The 20,279-nt window shown below is 44.6% G+C and overlaps 1 protein-coding gene across 9 annotated transcripts in view; it reads left to right on the top strand.

Annotated features, from left to right (window-relative positions):
* The first annotated feature begins 1,988 nt into the window (after nt 1-1,988).
* The window catches only part of BTRC (beta-transducin repeat containing E3 ubiquitin protein ligase), a 158,898-nt gene continuing 140,607 nt past the window's right edge, over nt 1,989-20,279 (top strand). For 5 of the 9 annotated variants that reach the window (XM_026650884.1, XM_026650882.1, XM_026650879.1 and 2 more), the window contains exons 1-2: nt 1,989-2,125; nt 13,961-14,014. In XM_026650884.1, coding sequence (XP_026506669.1) covers nt 2,078-2,125; nt 13,961-14,014 — 102 coding nt within the window. In that variant the 5' untranslated portion in view covers nt 1,989-2,077. The remainder of the gene's footprint in view (nt 2,126-13,960; nt 14,015-20,279) is intronic. The other 4 variants (XM_026650888.1, XM_026650887.1, XM_026650881.1 and 1 more) reach the window with 1 other exon arrangement.

The raw sequence follows: 20,279 nt of genomic DNA, 5'->3' as shown, positions 1-20,279 counted from the left end.
TTTCATCAATGTATTACAGGGGTAAGTCACAGCAGTACAAGCACAGTTTTCCTCCAGCGCAGTCTGTCTGCATTAGCTACATTGACAGAACTGCTCAGCTGTGTGTCGTAGGCCCTATACTCTTCTGCGACCAATAGAGATTCCCTTTTAGCTCAGATGACAAGGCTCTAGTTCTATCCTTGCTGTTGCAGTGGAGTTCTCAGCAGCTGTGGGTTGCACCATACTGACATTGAAATCTTCTGTGGCCTGGCACTAGGCTGCAGAACTCGCCTTAACCATCCCTCCCCGACAGGGGCATCATTTCAGAAAAATTCAGGGGTATGGGGCTGGTCATGGGGGGTTACCGGGCTGGTCCCATCTCAGAGGGAGGCAGGGAGGAGGCAGCCTGGTCCTATCCCGGGGAGGGGGGGCATGTTGGGGCATGTCTCACTGGTGGCCGGCCAGGGGCAGAGATCAGGGCCTAACTCACTCTGTGGTCAGCTCTGGCCCATGCTACTGCTGCAGCTTCCTGCCTGGCCAGGGGGAAACGAGGGTGGTGCTGACACTGTGGCACTGCAGCATGGGCTGGTGAGGAGCTATGAAAAAGCAACTGCCTCTCCCCACCCTATAGCAAATGATGCTCCCAAGCACTCCACCCATTCAGCCATGGAGCAGGGAGGCCCTGGGCACGATGTCGTATCCCAGTGCCACACTGGGTCACTTGCAGACACAACCTCCCAGGCAGCGGCAGCTACTTGTTTTCATTGACAAGGCCGTTTGTGGTCTATCCCCACCCTACCTGTCATCTCCCACATGCTACTTCTGTCTTTGTTCTGCCAATGCCTCGAGCCTTTGTCACCCCCTTGTTAACGTCTCCTATACCACCTCTCGCACTCGGGAGGAGCACGGCATAAGCCTCTACAAACCTACTCACCGCCCTCCGTTAAAACCCTCCTTCGCTGCAACAGCTCCCTACAAAAGCGCAATGCCTGCTGTGCTGCGAGACAGCCTCCCAGCACTCCGACCAGCGTCGTCTCGTTGTTTCCTTCTGCTCCCCGTCGGTCTGCTTGTAGCCACCTGTTGGCTGTAGATTTCAAGCTGTTTGGGGCAGAGACTAGTTCTTTGTTCTATGTCTGTACAGCGCCTAGCGTAATGGGGGGCTGGGCCTTAGTGCAGTGAAGACAGTGAGGATAATGGGGAATTGCTAACTTGGGAGCATCAAAAAGTTATGAGTCAGGCCTGGCAAAACCCAGAGACAAACATTGGGTGGGCACATGAGCCATCAAGCTACACCTGGCCCCGCTTGCAACCTCCTTCTGCAACCACCAGGGCTAGAAACTTCCTTAAAAAAAAAATAAGAAGCCGCCAAGGGCCGCCCTCATCACATGACTCCAGGAGCCAGGCCAAGAAGAGAAAGATCAGCAGATGCATGGGAGTCCTTGTAGTGATACTGCAGGGGTAGGCAACCTATGGCACGCGTGTCAAAGGAGGCACGGAGCTCTTTTTCAGTGGCACTCACACTGCCCGGGTCCTGGCCACCGGCCCGGGGGGGCTCTGCATTTTAATTTAATTTTAAATGAAGCGTCTTAAACATTTTAAAAACCTTGTTTACTTTACATACAACAGTAGTTTAGTTATATATTATAGACTTCTAGAAAGAGACCTTCTAAAATGGTTAAAATGTATTACTGGCACGCAAAACCTTAAATCAGAGTGAATAAATGAAGACTCGGCACACCACTTCTGAAAGGTGGCTGACCCCTGTGATACTGCATAGACTTGCTCACCTAAAGCCCCTAAGAGACTACATCTCCCATCAGCCACCGCTGCCCCCCCTCCGGCTTGGCATGCGCAGAGCTGCTGCGGGACCGGGATGGGCTGTCGCCGCGCGGCATGCCGGGAGCTGTAGTGCCGCTGTGCCGCCCAGGCGCTTGCCTGGGCCGCGGCCGGGGACTACATTTCCCGTGGGTCTGCGGGCGGCGCGTGCGCCCTGCCGGGGGAAGCGGCGGTTCCTGCTTGCGCTGGCTGCGGCCTGCCTGGCACTGAGGGAGGGGGCGGCCCAGGCCCCGGACCGGCGGCGGAGCAGCGGGGCGGGACTATGGACCCGGCGGAGGCCGTGCTGCAGGAGAAGGCCCTGAAGTTCATGGTGAGGGGCGGCGGTACCGGGGGGCAAAGGGCCGGGGCCCCTGGTGGGCTACAGGGCGGGTGTGGGGCCGACTAGGGGGAGGGGCAAGTGATGGGGGGGGCGCTGAGCTTGGGAGGGCCAGGGCTGGGGGAGAGGGCATGGGGGCAGGTGGCGGGGGAGAGGAGGACACCTGGGGGGGAGGGAGGGAGGGGGCGTGCTGACCTATGGGAGGGCTGGGGGAGGGGGCATGGGGGCAAGTGGGGGGGAGAGGAGGAGGACACCTGGGGGGGCGCACTGACCTATGGGAGGGCTGGGGGAGGGGGCAAGTGGGGGGGGGAGGAGGAGGACATCTGGGGGAGGGAGGGGGCGTGCTGACCTATAGGAGGGCTGGGGGAGGGGGCATGGGGGCAAGTGGGGGGGAGGAGGAGGAGGACACCTGGGGCGGGGAGGGGGCGTGCTGACCTATGGGAGGGCTGGGGGAGAGGTATCTGTTGGGTCACAGGAGGGGGGGGGGCTCCTGGAAGGGAGGGGTAAGTGTTTTGGGGAGTCAGGCATCTGGGGGGTAGGTGAGGGCTAAGCTGTGGGATTACCAGAGGGTGGGGGGGATAAAGGGTTGGGGAACAGGGCATGCGGGGTGTGTGTGTGTGCTGAGTGGTGGGAGGCAAAGGCCTGGGGAAGGTAGTATTGGGGGAGGGGAGGCGATGGGTGGGCACCTGAGGGTGTAGGAGCAGGTGGTGATGGTGAAGAAGGTATTTGGTGTTCACCCTCTGAGACTCCTGAGTGTTGAAGCATGGGGGGCACTTAGGGTAGAATTGGGTGGGGAAATATGCCAGGTTGCTGAGTCAGGAAGAGGGCAAGTTCTGGAGTATGAGAGACAGGGGTCTTGGAGGAACGGTGAGTGCTGGTATGGGACGACGACCCCTGAGTCTTTGTAAAGTTGCACTGAGATCTTTGGCCGGTGTTGGCAGTACCTAGTGAGACAAGTAGTAGGGCTTGGGGTATCTTTTGGCTGGGTTGGGGGATGCTTGTGATGGGAATAGGGCTTACCTATAGGAGGTGGGGTTAAATGCTGGGATTTGGGTGCAAGAGCATGTGGACAAGAGACATTGCGCTGGGGGACAGGGAGTCACCTGCAGATGTGGCAGGAGGGCACCTGCAGGTATGTTTGCAATTCTCTGGTGGTCCTAGAGATTCTAAACAAGATTTCTGGCCTGATTTGGTGGTAAGAGGTGACCCATCAAGCACTGGTGCCTGGGAGAGGTGAAGTTTTTGTTCTGTATGTAGTGTGTGGGGTGTATTAGTTTTATCTGCACATCTGCTCGCCATAGTTTTTTTGTTTTTTTCCCCACCTTATGACCCTTTTTATCCTGGGTGCAGAATTGTATATATTGACATTTTAATCAGTTATGTTTTCCTGCTATATATCCTTGTTAATAGAGTGGATGTAAAGAGCCTTTATATTGTCTTGGTTTATAAATTGGCCTGTGGCACAGAAAATAACTTTGGGCATCAGTAGCCAAATCCGTTTTCAAATGTGACTGGTCTGTTTAGATTTGGGATAATACACCAAATGAAACAACAGTTATATTCCTTTTTTTATCGTTGATATTTCTAGATTGTTTGCTTCAGTTTCTTGATGCTATTTTCCAACCAAACAGTGATGCCAGCTTAATTGAATGCTAATTTTAGATGCTCTAAACTGTTCTGCTTCTAAGAATACATTTCAAGTGACTGGCAACATTTGTTGAAAGTTTATTTGTTGTGGATTAATGATTCAGTGGCACAGAATTAAATCTTTACTCATAAAGAACCTAAAATACAGCTATGCTTTCAAAATTTATGCCCAACGTGGAAATATTGAAAAACTAGATACAAATCTTGGCTTTCATTTGCACTTCAAAAGGTAGTAGAAAGTCTAAACTCTTAATTAGCTTCTGTTTTTTATCTTGTAGTATTGGTATCTGTTTTTAAATCTCTTGTTTCTGTTCAGATCATTGAATTCTTTTGCCAGTTCTTTGTATTTTTGTCAGGTTTATGGAATCTCAGGCTGAAGAGGTTAAAAAGATATTGGATGTCAGAATATCCTTGGCAGCAAAAAAATGCCCTCTCCATATGTGATTGACTAGAAGAGTGTGCCATATCCTGTTGGATATAGATCTGGCCATGGTAATCCACTCATTTGTGACCTTTAGGCTTGATAATTACAACTCATTGTAACTAGGAGTCATGAAGTCTTGCACCTTGAAAAAATTCCAAGTGTCTACTTAGTAGTACAGAGCACCATGTTGATGCTCCTGCTTCTGCATTGGCTCCCTATTGAATAAAGAGTCCAGTTCAAGGTCTCTGACCTGATATTTGGAGCCCTCCATGGTATTGACCCTAGCTATCTGATGGAATACCTGACCCTCCATGACCACAGCCTGGCTATGTTCTGCTGGAACAATGAAACATCAATGAATTGGGAGAGGCGTGTCAGTGTGGGGGAGAGAACTTTCACAGGAATAGGCCATAGACTGTTGAACTCACTCTGAGTGCCGAGTGACCAAGGACTTCACTGCATTGAGGAATAAATGACAGAGTGCTTTGATTTTTAGTTTTCCCTAAAAGAGTTCTTCACACACAGACATGCAAGACACACAAACAAACAAAAAAAGCAATCAAACAAGAAAAATGATAAACTAAGCATTTTCTTTTCTAGATTGGAAGGGAAGAGAGACTTTTATTTGCAGAATTGCTAACACTGGAATGTAACCTATCACTTAAATCAGCTTCTGTACCAGTTGACTGGAGGATCACTAATGTGATGCCAGTTTTAAAAAGGTTCCAGAGGTGATCCTGGCAATTGTAGGACACTAAACCTAACTTCAGAAGCAGGCAAATTGGTAGAAACTATAGTAAAGAACAGAATTATTGGCCACATAGATGAACATGATTTGTTGGGGAAAGTCAAAACAGCTTTTGTAAAGGGAAATCATGCCTCACCAATCTATTAGAATTCTTCGAGAGGGTCAACAAACATGTGAACAAGGGTGATCCAGTGGATATAGTGTACTTGGACATTCAGAAAGCCTTTCACAGGGTCCCTCACCAAAGGCTCTTAGGCAAAATAAGCTGTCATGGGATAAGATGGAAGGTTCTGTCATGGATCAGTAATTGGCTAAAAGATAGGAAACAAAGGGTAGGAATAAATAGTCCATTTTCAGGTGGGGAGAGGTAAATAACGGTGTCCCTCAGGGATCTGTACTGGGACCAGTGCTGTTCAACATATTCATAAATGATCTGAAAATAAGGGGTAAACAGGTGGCAAAATTTGCAGATGATACAAAATTACTCAAGATAGTTAAGTCCAAAGCTGACTGCGAAGAGTTCTGAAGGGACCTCACAAAACTGGGTGACTGGGCAACACAATGGCAGATGAAATTCAGTGCTGATAAATGCAAAGTAATGGGCATTGGAATACATAATTCCAACTATACATACAAAATGATGGGGTCTACATTAGCTGTTGCCACTCAAGAAAGTGATCTTGGGGTCATCCTGGATAGTTCTCAGTGTGTAGTGGTAGTCAAAAAAGCTAACAATGTTATGAACCATTAGGAAAGGGATAGATGGTAAGGCAGAAAATATCATAATGCCACTATATAAATCCATGGTATGCCCACAACTTGAATACTCCCTGCAGTTATGGTCGCCCCATCTCAAAAAAGATATATTAGAATTGGAAAAGGTACAGAGAAGGGCAACAAAAGAAGAGTATAGAACAGGGGTCGGCAACCTTTCAGAAGTGGTGTGCCGAGTCTTCATTTATTCACTCTGATTTAAGGTTTTGTGTGCCAGTAATACATTTTAACGTTTTTAGAAGGTCTCTTTCTATAAGTCTATAATTACATACAACAATAGTTTAGTTATATGAGTAAATAAGGCTTTTAAAATGTTTAAGAAGCTTAATTTAAAATTAAATTAAAATGCAGAGACCCCCCCGGACTGGTGGCTAGGACCCGGGCAGTCTGAGTGCCACTGAAAATCAGCTCGCGTGCCGCCTTCGGCATGCGTGCCATAGGTTGCCTACCCCTGGTATAGAACAACTTTGATATGATGAGAGATTTAAAAGACTGGGACTTTTCAGCTTGGAAGAGACGAATAAGAGGGGATACGACAGAAGTCTATAAAATCATGAATGGTGTGGAGAAAGAATAAGGAAGTGTTATCCCCTTCCCATAACACAGGAACCAGGGATCACCCAATGAAATTAATAGGCAGCAGGTTTAAAACAAACAAAAGGAAGTCCTACTTCACACAACACAGTCAACCTGTTGCCAGGGGATGTTGTGAAGGCCAAAAGTATAAGTGGGTTCAAAAAAGAATTAGATAAGTTCATGGATGATCAGTCCGTCAATGGCTATTAGCCAAGACCATCAGGGATGCAATCCTATGCCCTGTGTGTCCTAAACCTCTAACTGCCAGAAGCTGGGACTGGATGATGGGATGGATCACTTGATAATTGCCCTATTCTGTTCATTCCATCTGAAGCATCTGGCACCTGCCACTGTCAGAAGATAGACTACTGTGCTAGATGGATTGTTGGTCTGACCCAGTATGGCCATTCTTAAGTTCTTATCTTATTTATATCTGTTGGGGGGGGGGGGGGAGAGGGTTGTTATATTGGCACCCTTCACTATAGTTTCTGAGCACTTCCCACTGTAATTAGATCGGCAAAGCAAGGTCCCTAATTGGACTTCTTGGGGTCTTCTGCTCTTCTCACATCCCTGATTATGGGGGCTCTGCATAGAGCAGGTTTTTTGGAGGAGGTACAAGGGGCAATTGTACATGCCAACCAGGCCATGTTGGAAAACTGGTTTTTTTTTTTTTCTCTATCTCTAAATGCTTGGGAGGTGCTTAGATATAGTGGTGATGGCAGCCATATAAGTACCTACATAGATCTGGGAAGATGCATTCTAGTTCATCCAGTGGCAGATCATCCACAGTATACTCTCCTGTATGTCCAAGTGGATGATATGCTTGGTATACCATCACTCTGACTGACTGACTGGGTCATAGATTGGGCTGAAGTGGGCCATGCAATTAATTATTGATTTACACAGCATCTTTCACAAGCGCCAAGGTTTGCCTTACCATATCAAATATTGAGAAACTCTTCATAATGACCAGACCCATTATCTACCCGGCTTCTGGTATTTTTGTTTTGATTGCAGAGGCGCATGTAATTACTGTTTGAAAACAGGTCTGTAGGTGGTGGTATCTGTCCCTGTCTGTAAAATTGGTTTTCATTTTTAAAATGTTTTGTGCTTCATCGTCAGTAATGACATTGGACCAATTGCTAAGCCACTAGATGTCAGGAAGAAATGCATGCTCATTTTGGTGGTGTTTTCACACCTAGCCAGTGATGGGAAATGTTATGTTGAAACCTCATCCGGTCACTTAATGGATGAAATGAAGCCTTGTGTAAAAACAGGAGCTTATTTTTTTTCTGTGTGTCAGAAATTAGTTTATAGATTTGACATTTTGAAAAACGAAGTGGGCTCATTTTTGGGGGTTTCTTTTTTTTATTTTTGAGACGATGAGGATAGCAGAGGAAAGGAAGCCCTTGTCCCTGATGGCTGATATTAGCTTGATTACTTTTCAATGATATATTTATGATGCATCCAGCCTGTATCAATTTATTAGATAAGTCTGATCATATGTAATACATATTATCTAATTAATTTTAGGTAATGACATTCTACTTACCTACCCAAATTACTCCTACAGTTTCAAGTGGACATAATATTCACTTACAATCCTAAATTGTTGTGTACTGTTAAGCAGCCCATCCTCAGAGATATTTTAGTGGCGAGTTAAATGATTCCCTCTCTGTAGTTTATGCATCAACCTAATCTTGTAAGGATTCTCTTGGACCCTTTTGGATGAAACCTGCTGTATAATTGTAAGGTATAAAAGCAGCATGAATTGTATAGGCCAGTGCTCTGTAGCAAGTGCAGGAGGGATTTTATAGCACTGCAATCTACTTGTGTTCCCATCATCCATTTTGTGGTGTTTCTTAAATACTCTGGATAAAACAGCACTCATCATAGGGTTTAAGTTATGAGAGATACGGTGCCCTATTACTGCATAAGCTTAGAGGAGAATCACATATGCTCCTTTAGTTTTTGAAAAAACTTCTTGTTTTAAATAAAGCTGTTTTTTTGGTTAAAGAATATGGAATTTTATTGTCGTAACCATTTTCAAAAGTACTAAGAATGAGGAGTTCAATAAGTAACTTCCCTATTTGAATAAACTGTTTAAAAATCTAGATACAGTACTTAAAGAATAAATGTAATAGGCTCAGCTGAGACTTTGATTAAATGTCATATAAACTAAACTATGTACGCCTGCATAGAATAGTAGATATTTTTTTCAAAGTAGCTTCAAATGGTTCTTTTAAGTGTATGAATGTTCTGATGATTATCTTTTTAATTAAAATGAGAAATCTTTGTTTAAAGTGGCATTCTTTTTTTTACAGCCTGTTACAGTCTCCGTAACAATCATTTCTTAAGTCTGAACGTTTTTAATTCCAGGAATCCATTTATATGAAACTATGTTTAGACTTAATTAAGGAATGATTCTTACAAAGCTTGTAAATAGCCAGGAAAAAAGGGACAGAAAATAAAACTGACAGTCACACTTAACAAAATGATGGTTACAAGGTATGTAATATGCTATAAAAATACAATAAAGGCCTTTTTATAAGAGTTCATATTTTTGATCCTCATTCTGAAAGGTATTTAAGAAAAATATCAAGGCTCTGTGAAGCAGCATCTGTTTTCCTGAATGGACTAGTGACAACTTCAATTGTATTTAATTAGCAGTGCATGGAGCTGTACCTGACCAATTTAGGATCCTGTTTAAAATGCCTCTGCAGGCAGTATTTTAATATAGATTTAAGTTTTACCTTCTGGTTTTCACTATATGTGAATGAGGCAATCTCTCCCCACCGGCGTTCCTGCCATGGTTTGTGGATGGGAAAATGTTGATACTGGCATTCTTCACTGATCTATTCTGTCTTCCACATACAAATTAACATTTCCCTTCCCTGGAATGGAGAGATATAAGGCCTGATCCTTGGAGGTGCTGAATACCCTTTACTGCCATAAGAATGTCAGGCCATTAGCCTTTTCAGCAGCTTCTGCCTTTGTGACCTCTTCCAGGACTGTTTAATAAATACACATTTGTTTCATCCCCCATTGACTGTACTAGCATTGATCCTCCAGGACGTTAAATACTTTGAGATCTATGGATGAACAATGCTATGTAAGAGCTAGGGATAGTAGTTGTTGGTGTTATTAAGGTGCTGTGTAAATTCAAAGTATGTTGTTGTATTCTCTGACCATAGCGTATAGTTTACAGCAACTATGGGAACATGCTATCATTGCATTGCCAGAAAAACCCCATGTTTCCTTAAATTTGATGATTACTAGATTTGTAGTGACTTTTGACCTCCTCCTAGTAAGCCAGCCAATAAGCTAAGCAGGATCCAGCATGATTTGGATCTTAAAAGAAAAGTGAATCCTGAGCTGATAAACTGTTTTTCTCTGGCTGCTTAGTAAAGGCATTTGCAGTGGAAACAGACATTCGAATTCTTAGCCTCTGTGGTGGTCCAGTTTGTATAGACGACTTCTAGCTTGGGTGTTGGTAGGACTACACCTTTCATATCCCAGAACTTAATGATTATTTTAATAGTTATTTTAGATAAATTGATTTTTACAGTTTCCCTAGTAGTATGCTTGCATTGTTTTCATTTTGATAGAGAATACCAAGTATCCAAGACAAGGGAAACATAAGGAGACGTGTATCTAAGGAATAAAGGAGTTCAGGAGAGCTAGCAGTTTCTCAAAGAGACAGTATTAAAGGCACAACTGCAAGCTATGCCGATGAGAAGGAAAGATAGGAAGAATAGTAAGAGGCCAATATGACTCCATTGGGAGCTCTTTAATGACCTGAAAAACAAAAAGGAATCCTACAAAAAGTGGCAACATGGAGCGATTAATAAGGGGGAACACAAAACGAATAGCACAAGCATGTGGGGACAAAATCAGAAAGATGTAATTTATTTTGTGCTTTAGCCTAGCAAGGGACATAGAAGACAATAAGAAGAGTTTTTTTTAAAATACATTAGGACCAAGAGAAAGATGAAGGAAAGTGGGGAAGGAGAGCTAATAACAAATGACATCAAGAAGGCTGAGATGGTTAATGCCTATTTTGCTTCAGTCTTCACTAAAAAGGTTTATGCATTGAATATTGGGTCACCAATCAATGTTAACTACAAGGAGGACGCAAACCAAAACCGGAAAATAACACATTAAGGAATATTTAGATAAGTTAAATATATTCAAGTTGGCCAGGCCTCATGAAATTCACCTATGGTACTTAGGGAATTAACTGAAGCAATCTCGGAGCCATTAGCAGTTACCTTCAAGAACTCATGGAGGACAAGTGAGGTACCAAAAGGACTGGAGAAGAGCAATCATAACTCCTATCTTCAAAAAGGGGAACAAAGGGCACCTGGGAATTTATAGATCAGTCAGCCTAACTTTGATACCTGGAAAGATACTGGAACAAATTATTAAACAATCCGTTTGTAAGCACTGGGAGGATAAAAGGGTTCTAAGGAATAGCCAACATGGATTTGTCAAGAAGAAATCCTGCCAAACCAACCTGATTACCTTCTCTGACAGGGTTACTGGCCTGGTGGATGGGGGAAGCAGTAGACGTGATAGATCTTGATTTTAGTAAGGCTTTTGTCACAGTGCCACGGAACAGTCTCACCAGCAAACTAGGGAAATGTGGTCTAGATGAAATTACTATAATGTAGGCGCACAACTTGGTACCACATGGCATTTTGATTAAAACACTAGAACAATATAAAATGAATGTGGAGCACATTAAATGGATTAAAAACTGGCTCACTGATATATAACTGTAAATGGGGAATGATCATTGAGCAGATCTCTTTCCAAGAGTCTCATTTCTTGGCCCTGTGCTATCTAACATCTTTATCAATGACCTGGAAGAAAACATAAAATCATCACTGATAAAGATTGCAGATGACCCAAAAATTGAGGGAGTGGTAAATAATGAAGAAGATGGGTCACTGATTCAGAGCAATCTAGTTTGCTTGTTAAAATGGGCACAAGCAAACTGTGTGGTTTAGTATGGCTAAATGTAAATGTGTTCATCTGGGAACAAAGAATGTAGGACATACTTACAGGATGGGGGAACTCTATCCTGAGACACAGTGAATCTGAAAGATTTGGGGTCGTGGTAGATAATCAGCTGAACATGAGCTCCCAGTATGACACTGTCGCCAAAAGAGCTAATGAGATCCTGGGATGCATAAACAGGGGAATCTCAAGTAAGTTATTTTACCTCTGTATTTGGCATTGGTGAGACCACTGATGGAATGCTGTGTCCTGTTCTGGTGTCCACAATTAAATAGAGATGTTGATAAATTGGAGGGGATTCAGAGAATGATTTAAAAAAATTAGAAAACATGCCTTATAGTGATAAACTCAAGGAGCTCAGTCTAGTTAGCTTAATAGAGAGAAGGCTAAGGGATGACTTGATTACAATTTGTAAGTACCTACTTACAGTAAGTCTACATTGCAGTGTAAGCCCAGGGTTAGTGGGACTTGAGTCAGCTGACCTGGGTTAGCGAACCCTGGGCTTGAGCATTTACACTGATTCTTAACCCTATGTTAAGATTTGTCAAATTTGGGCTTGAACCTGGGGCTCTGGTGTCCACACTGCAGCGTGCTGACCTGAGTCAAAGCAAACATATCCCAGAGTCCCTAGCACCCTCCTGAAATGTGGCCACTTTGACCATGATGCACTGTGGGAAATCTTTACTGCCCTCCCTGCATGTTACAGGAAGTTTGAACAGCCTGCCGAGCAGTCATTTTGGCCTGTGTACTCCGAGATACTGGAGCCAACCTTTTGAAGAACTTCTCTTGCTTGCACTTTCACTCCTGTGTCAGGAAACGGGCAGAGCTTCCATGAGATGCTGGTGGACATTTCCATGCATTTTCTGACTCACCAAAGGCACCTGATGGATTTCATCATGGAGGAGGAGGCAGAGGAGGAACAGTACCCTGGCATGGCAGACGCTGCTCAGTACAATCAGCATAGCCGCTGATGCCCCCTACGTAAACCAGTGCATCTGGCACAGGACTACAAGCACGGACTTGTGGGATCACATTGTCATGTAGACCTAGGATGACCACCAGTAGGTCCAGAACTTTCGCATGAAGAAAGCTACGTTTCTGGACCTTTGTGAGCAGCTTGCCCTGACTCTCTAGTGTAAAGACGCACACGTGAGGCACTCTTGCCTGTCCAGAAGCGGGTTGGTATAACCTCCTGGAAGCTGGCTACCTCATACTGCTACAGGTCTGTTGTCTACCAGTTTGATGATGGAGAGTTGACTGTGGTTAAAGTGGTAGCAGAGGTTTCTGAGGCAATCAGGCATGTGGTTTACTCCAAAGTGGTGGGCATTCAAGATATTCTGGAGGTAATTGCTGGCTTTGAGATAACGGGCAACAGAGGTCGGGGATGCTTTGAGTTCTTACATTATGGCCTTGCACAGCCCAGTGGAAGAGGGGGAATAGCACCCGTACGAATGTGCTTGTGTGGGGAAAGGGGCTAATTGATTTTGGGGGATGTTTGCTCGATTGCCATGCAATATACTTATGCATGACATGTTGAATACTGGATTGGGGGGTGGCATGAATCACAGTGTAGGTTCATAGAAGGAAGGTATTGAAATGTGAATTGCTGTACCTAACCGCATAGAGGAATAGTGTTGCTTAGTCATGTATAATTGCTCCTGATCATGTTTTTAGCTTTATCTCAAATCATGATTGTAAGAGGTGATGCACTGATAGCAATAAACTTTCCTGATGATATAAAAAGCTTTATTTGTAAACGTGTTAAAACTGTACGACAGTCGCCTATTGCTATGCAGGCCAGCTAACATTACAACACCCAAAAACAAGTACTAGAAGAACATTTCCAAAACAAAAATATAAAAAAGCAGGAAACAGTGCAAACATGACTTAAACCCCCTACCGCTACTTGTCTCCATGTTCTCCATTCGCTTCTTTCCCCATTTTCTGTGCACTGGGTGCCAGGCTGGGGGTGGAGGTATCCACACGAGAGGGGTTCAAGAAGGAAGGCTCCAGGGGGTTTAGTTGCTCTGCCCTGCTGCCTATGGGGCTTGAATGCATGGGCTGCCCAAGGTATTTTTAGACTGAAGCTACATTGCAGGGAGATCAGGTCATGGTGTAGGAGAGGCAGCAGGAGCCGGTGCTCCCCACCCAGGATGGAGATGAGTCACTCAAACAGTGCTCTCTGAGCTCTGTCCTCCTCCCTTAGCCACCATTCCTGTTCTAGGAACTGTGTTGCAAGTGCCTGCTCCATAGCTGAAAACCTGTCCTGCCCCCGGGCAGCAAGCCTCAGCCTTTCCACCTGCCTCTCAGCATGCTGCTGTTCCAGTCTTTCATCTCTCTGCTGCTGGTCTTGGACTGCTTGTCAGCCCTCTCAAGAACTTCGACCGTAACTTCATCCCAGAAACGCTTCTGTCTGGAATTGTCCACAAAGGTTTATTGGGCCAGGCGTCAAATTCTGGATGTACAGCAGCCAGTGGAGATTGAGGGGCCTGAAATAGGACAAGCAATAGAGGGTTATTGTCTAAAATAGCGCAGTGGAGGAGCATAGAATTAATTCTTGTGGAATCTCAAGGACATAAAATGTTACATTTAAAAACTGAACCAAAATATATTGTGAAAGGGATGCTTCTGTCCACAGAATCTCTCTGGATACAACCTGGTTAATCACAGTTCCAGAAGTGCAGAGACCATGGTAAGTTAAAAATTATACATTTTTTTTGATTTTATAAAAATTTCATAAGTAATTGGATTGTCTGGGGTAGCGAGAAGTGCAGTTGCAACAAAAGGCTTTTTCTATCATTTCTGGCCTTTCATGTTTTGGAGGACATAAGTGTTGTTTGTGGTGCCCTCTTGGAAAAAGGAGATGTTATTCCAAGCTGTTGTTGGGAAATCTACACTATACGCAGCTGAAGTATTCAAACGTATAGTGACTGAACAGCACATCTGTGAGTGGAGTGAGCTAATCAGCTACCGAGGTGGCCCTGGAAAATATGCTTTTCCCTGCAATGTGACTTCGTCGCTGGAGTTTCTGTTTCAGGAAGAGTTTGCAGCTATCAGCAACCAGCATGTGTTAGAATTCATGAAGGAATTAACAGGATGCTGCGTTAGCTTACCCTGTTATGTCTGCACGCAAATACACAGCACTCCAGAGCCTTCCTCCTCCCTGTTGATGGCACATTTCTGGACAAAAATTGACACCCCAGTCGTACTTGGAAGAAATGATTTTGACACACACACTCACTCACACTCTCTCTCTCTCTCTCTGTTTCGCTCCATAGATCACTGAGCAGTTACAGTGTGGCAAACTTTAAGGGTAAGGTTATTAATTGTAAGAACTAGAAATGGCCCTAGCAAACATTCGAGCTTTTCAAGTAAAAATGCTCTATAAATGTGTCCTTTATAGCAGTGGTTCTCAACCTGTGGTCTGAGTCCATGGACTATGTCTTAAGGGGTCTGCAAAAGACTTAGGCTGTGTTTACACTAGAGAGATTACAGTGGCACAGCTGTACAATGCAGCTGTAGGATCTCTTGTGTAGCTGCTCTATGCCGATGGCGGGGGGGGGGGGGGAGAGCTCTCCCGTTGACATAATCCACCCCCAACGAGCACACTAGTTCTGATGCTGACATAATTTATGTCACTTGGGCCGTGTGTGTGTCTGTGTGTGGAATATGCACAGCCCCTGAGTGACATAAATTTTGCTGAGGTAAGTTGTAGTGTAGACATAGCCTTAGACTGAAAATGGACTGAACAGAATTCAGCTATATGCAGTACGCCCTTGCTATAATGAACCCTTCGGGATCCAGGCCGTTTATTCGTTATAGCCAGGGGTTCTTCATAGCAAAAGAGACCCGCTGCACCTGCGGCGGGAGCTGACAGCTTCTCCAGTCCCGGGACTGGAGGTGGGATCCAGGTACCAGGTCCATTATATCCAAAGGTTTGTTGTTATCAAGAGTGTTATAGCAAGGGTGCAGTGTACACAGACAATAGATTTCCAAAGGGGTCCACAAATAATAATAATAATAAAAAAAAAGGTTGAGAATCACTGCTTTACTGTTTGGAATTCGTGGTTGCCGGTTTGAGCTCCACATGGGTGGGGGAGGGGAGACACCAAGGTGCTATGATACAATCTGCCATGAGCAGATACACACTGGTAGCCAGGGCCTTTCATAACTTTTGCATTAGTTCTTAGAGCGGAAATCCCTCCCATTACTGTAATAATAAACTTTTAAATTGGAGTCAAACTTACTGGGCTCAGGGTTGGCTTCTGTCTCCTCTGGGTTTGCTGCAGGCTCGGCAGAGGGGTGGTCCTTGGGGGATGTGGGTGGGGAAGAGGCATCAAAGAGCTGTTCCTGTTGATCCTGTCCCACAGTCTGATCTGAGACTGGTTTCAGAAACAGTCACTTCATGCTCCTCACTTGGAGCCTGCTGCTGACTCCCATCAGTTACCAGCCTGGATTCAGGGAACAGCAGGGCACCATCCTGGCTGACCAGGTTGTCGTGCACCATGGTTGGCTCCATGCTGGGCACAGTTCCCAGCACCTGGTCAAACTCCTCATAAAACGGGCATGAGGTTGGTGAGCTGCCTGAGGTACTGTTCTAGTCCCTGGTCTGCCGGTACCTGTTCTTAAGCCACTTAACCCGCTCCCTGCACTAGTCACCAGTCCGGAGAATTTACAGAGCTGCCAGCTTTTTAGTTATTTGCTGGTATGCGTGATCATTCCTGGTACTTCACTAAAGTCCACAGTTTTACTGGCCTCACACCAGAGATTCACCAAAATCTGGCTGTGCTCCCATGACCATGAAGCAGCACACTTTGCAGAAGGCTTGTTCTGTTCAGTCTCCATTGCAAACACAGAAGGCTCTCTGATGGGTTTGCAACTCAGTGATCAGAAGACAATAGAAGGGTTAACGCTGACTCACTGAGCTGCAGCTGTCCATCAGAGGGGGGTAGCTTCTGTTTTCAGTTGAATCAATTGGAGATTGTTGGGATAGAGAGGACTAAGGAAGTTAGCGACTTCTGGTGGACTCCCAGGACACAAGTCAAGCGGGGTTGCGCCAACACTGCAGAGCAATAGGACTTGACCTTGTGTCCCAGCTTGATTCTGGCTCGGACTCTCTACTCCCGCAGGGTCGCATGTCCAAGCCTAGGGTTAGCACGATTCATTTGTAGATGTAAGTGGGGTTAGGCTTGTGCCTGAGTGCTTATTGCATTGTAGACATACCTTCAAGGAACAAATATTTAATAATGGGCTCTTCAGTCTAGCAGAGAAATGTCTAATACGATCCAATGGCTGGAAGCTAGACAAATGTAGACTAGAAATAAGGCATACATGTTTAACAGAGTAATTAACCATTGGAACAATTTATGAAGGGCCATGGTAAATTCTCCATCACTAACAATTTTTAAATCAAGATTGGAGGTTTTTCTAACTGATCTGCTCTAAGAATTATTTTGGGGAGGTTCTGTAGCCTGTGTTAGACAGGAGGCCAGAGTAGATAATCACCGTGTCCCTTCTGGCCTTAGAATCTATGAAAGTGGTTGAAAGACTGTACGCGGAGAAGCTATCAGTGGTTTGCTGTCAAACTGGGAGGGTGTATCCAGTGGAGTCCCGGGGGGGTCAGTCCTGAATCTGGTACTATTCAATATTTTTAATGACTTGGATCATGGAGTGGAGAATTTGCTTATAACATTTGCGGATGACACCAAGCTGGGAGGTGTTGCAGGCGCTTTGGAGGACGGTATTAGAATTCAAAATGACCTTGACAAATTGGAGAATTGGTCTGAATTCAACAAGGTGAAATTCAATAAAGACAAGTGTGAAGTACTTCACTTAGGCAGGAAAAATCAAATGGACAATTACAGAATGGGGACTAAGGGCTTGTCTACACAGGCACTTTACAGCGCTGCAACTTCCTCGCTCGGGGGGGGGGGTGAAAAAACACCCCCTTGAGCACAGCAAGTTTCAGTGCTGTAAAGCGCCAGTGTAGAAAAGCCCATGGAGGTGGGTTTTTTAGAGCGCTCCCAGCGCTCTGCTGTGACTACACAAGCCACGTTAAAGCGTTGCCAGTGTAGACTAGCCCTCACTGGCTAGGCAGTAGTACTGCTGAAAAGGATCTGGGCATAATAGTGCTCAGGGCTGGGGAAGGGGATTGGGGTGTGGGGTGGTGCTTACCTCGGTGGTGGTGGTGGCTCTGCAAAAGTGGCCAGCATGTCCCTGCAGCTCCTAGGCAGAGGGGCCAGGGGGCTTTGCGTGCTGCCCCCGCAGCTCCCACTGGCTGCGGTTCGCGGCCCATGGGAGCTGCGGAGCTGGAGCTCATGGTGGGGGCAGCACATGGAGCCCCCCATGGCCTTCCCTCCACTTAGGAGCTGCAGGGACAAAAGGAGCCGGATAGGAAGCCTGCCAACCCTCCCCTCCTCCAGCACCAGCAGGATTCCCGGGCCGCGCACCATCACCCGCCTCCCCCCAGCACCAGCAGGGGTCCCGGTCCATGACCCCCAGCACCTGTGGAGCCCCCAGACGCCGCCTCCCCCCCCCCCCAAGCACCAGCAGCCTCTGCGGCCCAAGTTTTAGTCGGAGCTATATGGTACAAGTCATGGACGGTCACGGGCCACGAATTTTTGTTTACTGCCCGTGACCTGTCCATGTTTCTTACTAAAAATACTCGTAACTAAAACATAGCCTTAAGTATGAGTAGGCAGTGTGATGCCATTGCAAAAAAGTCTAATCTCATTCTGGGGTGTATTAACAGGAGTATCATATGTAAGACACAGAAGATAATTGTCTTGCTCTACTCAGCACTGGTGAGGTCTGACCTGGGGTAATGTGTCCAATTCTGGGCGCCCCACTTTTGGAAAGATGTGGACAAATTGGAGACAGTCATCAAATGATAAAAGGTTAAGAAAACCCGACCTATGACAAAAAGTTAAAAAAACCTGGACATGTTTAATTTTGAGAAAGAAGACTGAGGGGGGACTTGATAACTGTCTTCAAATCTGGTAAGGGCTGTTATAAAGAGGACTGTGATCAGTTGTTCTCTGTGTCCACTGAATGTAGGCCAAGAAGTAATGGGATTAATCTGCAGTAAGGGAGATTTAGGTTAGATATTAGGAAAAACTTTCTAATTATAAGTAGGCTTGGAAGGATTAGATTATTGGTAAATGTCAATAAACGTCAATTTCACCGTAGGCACACAAATGGAGGGAAAAAATACTTCCATCAATAATTGAAATTTACAGCTAGGCAGTAAAAAAAAATGTTGCCTGAGAAAGTATTAGAGTTTGATTTAAGGATATTTACTTCATATATTTCGACCTGATGTTGACAGTTTGTTTTTTAATGGTTCTCAGGTTTTCAGTTTTTGAATCTCCATGTCTACTGTCATTAAATAATTGCCTGACTCCCCCCACATAATTTACTGCAACTGTGAAAATTTATGTAAAAATAGAAAAGAATCTTAAAACCCATAATTTTGTGCAACTGTGAAAATTAAATTGATAAAAATCTTTAAAAATGCTTAAAAATAAACGCTGATATCTGTTGATTCCTGCTGTGCCTAACAATAAGGGTAGTTAAGTTCTGGTATAGGCTTGCAGGGGAGGTTGTAGAATCCTCATCACTGGATGTTTTTAAGAACAGGCTAAACAAACATCTATTAGGGATGGTCTGGAGTTACTTGGTCCTGCATCAGCACAGGAGGCTGGCCTAGATGATCTCTCCAGGTCCTTTCCAGCCCAACATTTGTATGATTCTGTGATAAGTATAATTATATAAAGCAGCTGGTTGTTAAATACAGGGTTGCAGGGGTTTTTTGCATTTTAAATGACTACTTAGTGGTTTAAGTTAACTACATCGTAATCACTTTTTCCCTTCAGTTTGTGGGTTTGCTGGAATCAGTGTGTGTGTGTGTAATTAATATATATATATATATATATATATATATACACACACACAAACCTTGATTTCCTTTCTTCTACTCTCACCACCTGCTTTTGGCTGCAATTTTTTCTATGGTTGGTACGGGCTTTAGGTACTTCACTAACTCACCCCTACTCTTCTTTTAATTTTTCATTTTAGCCACTTTGCTCCATTAAATGTATGCAATTATAAAAGCAAATGGAAAATTTGTTATTGCATCATTGAAGTATTTAGTTTCATAGACTTAAAAGCAGAATTTGGTGCTCCATGCCTTCCCCCTTATTATATATACTATAAACATCAGAGAGAATAGGCTGACCTTAATATTTGCTTCCCATACTAAATCGCCGCCTTGCAGCAGTTATTTCCCACTGAATAAAAAGTTTAATTTCACGCCCTGATTAGTGCTAGAATGTGCAGGTGGATATTTGTTTTATGCAGCTAAACTAATCTGCCTTGGCAAATGATTTGCCAGTCAGCAGAGCTATAATTCCTCATGAGTATTTGGTGCTAAATTATAGTTCTCTTTAGTAAGGTAAATCAAAGCATTCTAACCACAAAGCTTTGGTTAGGCCAGGGTTTTCAGATATAAAATAAAAAAAGAGTGGGGATAAATTGAGAGTGACAAGGACACAGCATAGGGTCAAACTGGCATGTGATATAGAAGGGGGTAAGGAAGGTTTCTAGGACGAATAAAAGAAATGAGTGTTGTGTAGTATCTCTGTGTAGACCCCAGTGAGACCATGCAGATAATGTAAACCACTCGTAGCTTGCCTAGTTCAGTCGTTCCCACTGAATAAAACAACTTAACTGTGGTCTGTGGCGGACTTATCAGTGAGCCTCAAAGAGCTGGCTGGGTGCATGGTGCTGACTCCTCATTTCCAGATGCTATTTCACATTCAAAGAAAATAAAAATACCATACTGTCGTCTTATTCCTTTTCCATGTACACAGTTGTCACGGGGATGTTCCTTGATTTCAGTAACTGTGAATGGCAAGAGAGGTGTGAGCTGATATTTCTATTAAGATGTGGTCCACATT

This window comes from Terrapene carolina, unplaced genomic scaffold, assembly GCF_002925995.2.
Source record: "Terrapene carolina triunguis isolate 2854851 unplaced genomic scaffold, T_m_triunguis-2.0 Scaffold95, whole genome shotgun sequence".
Lineage (NCBI taxonomy): Eukaryota > Metazoa > Chordata > Testudines > Emydidae > Terrapene > Terrapene triunguis.
This window is presented reverse-complemented; position numbering and strand designations above follow the sequence as displayed.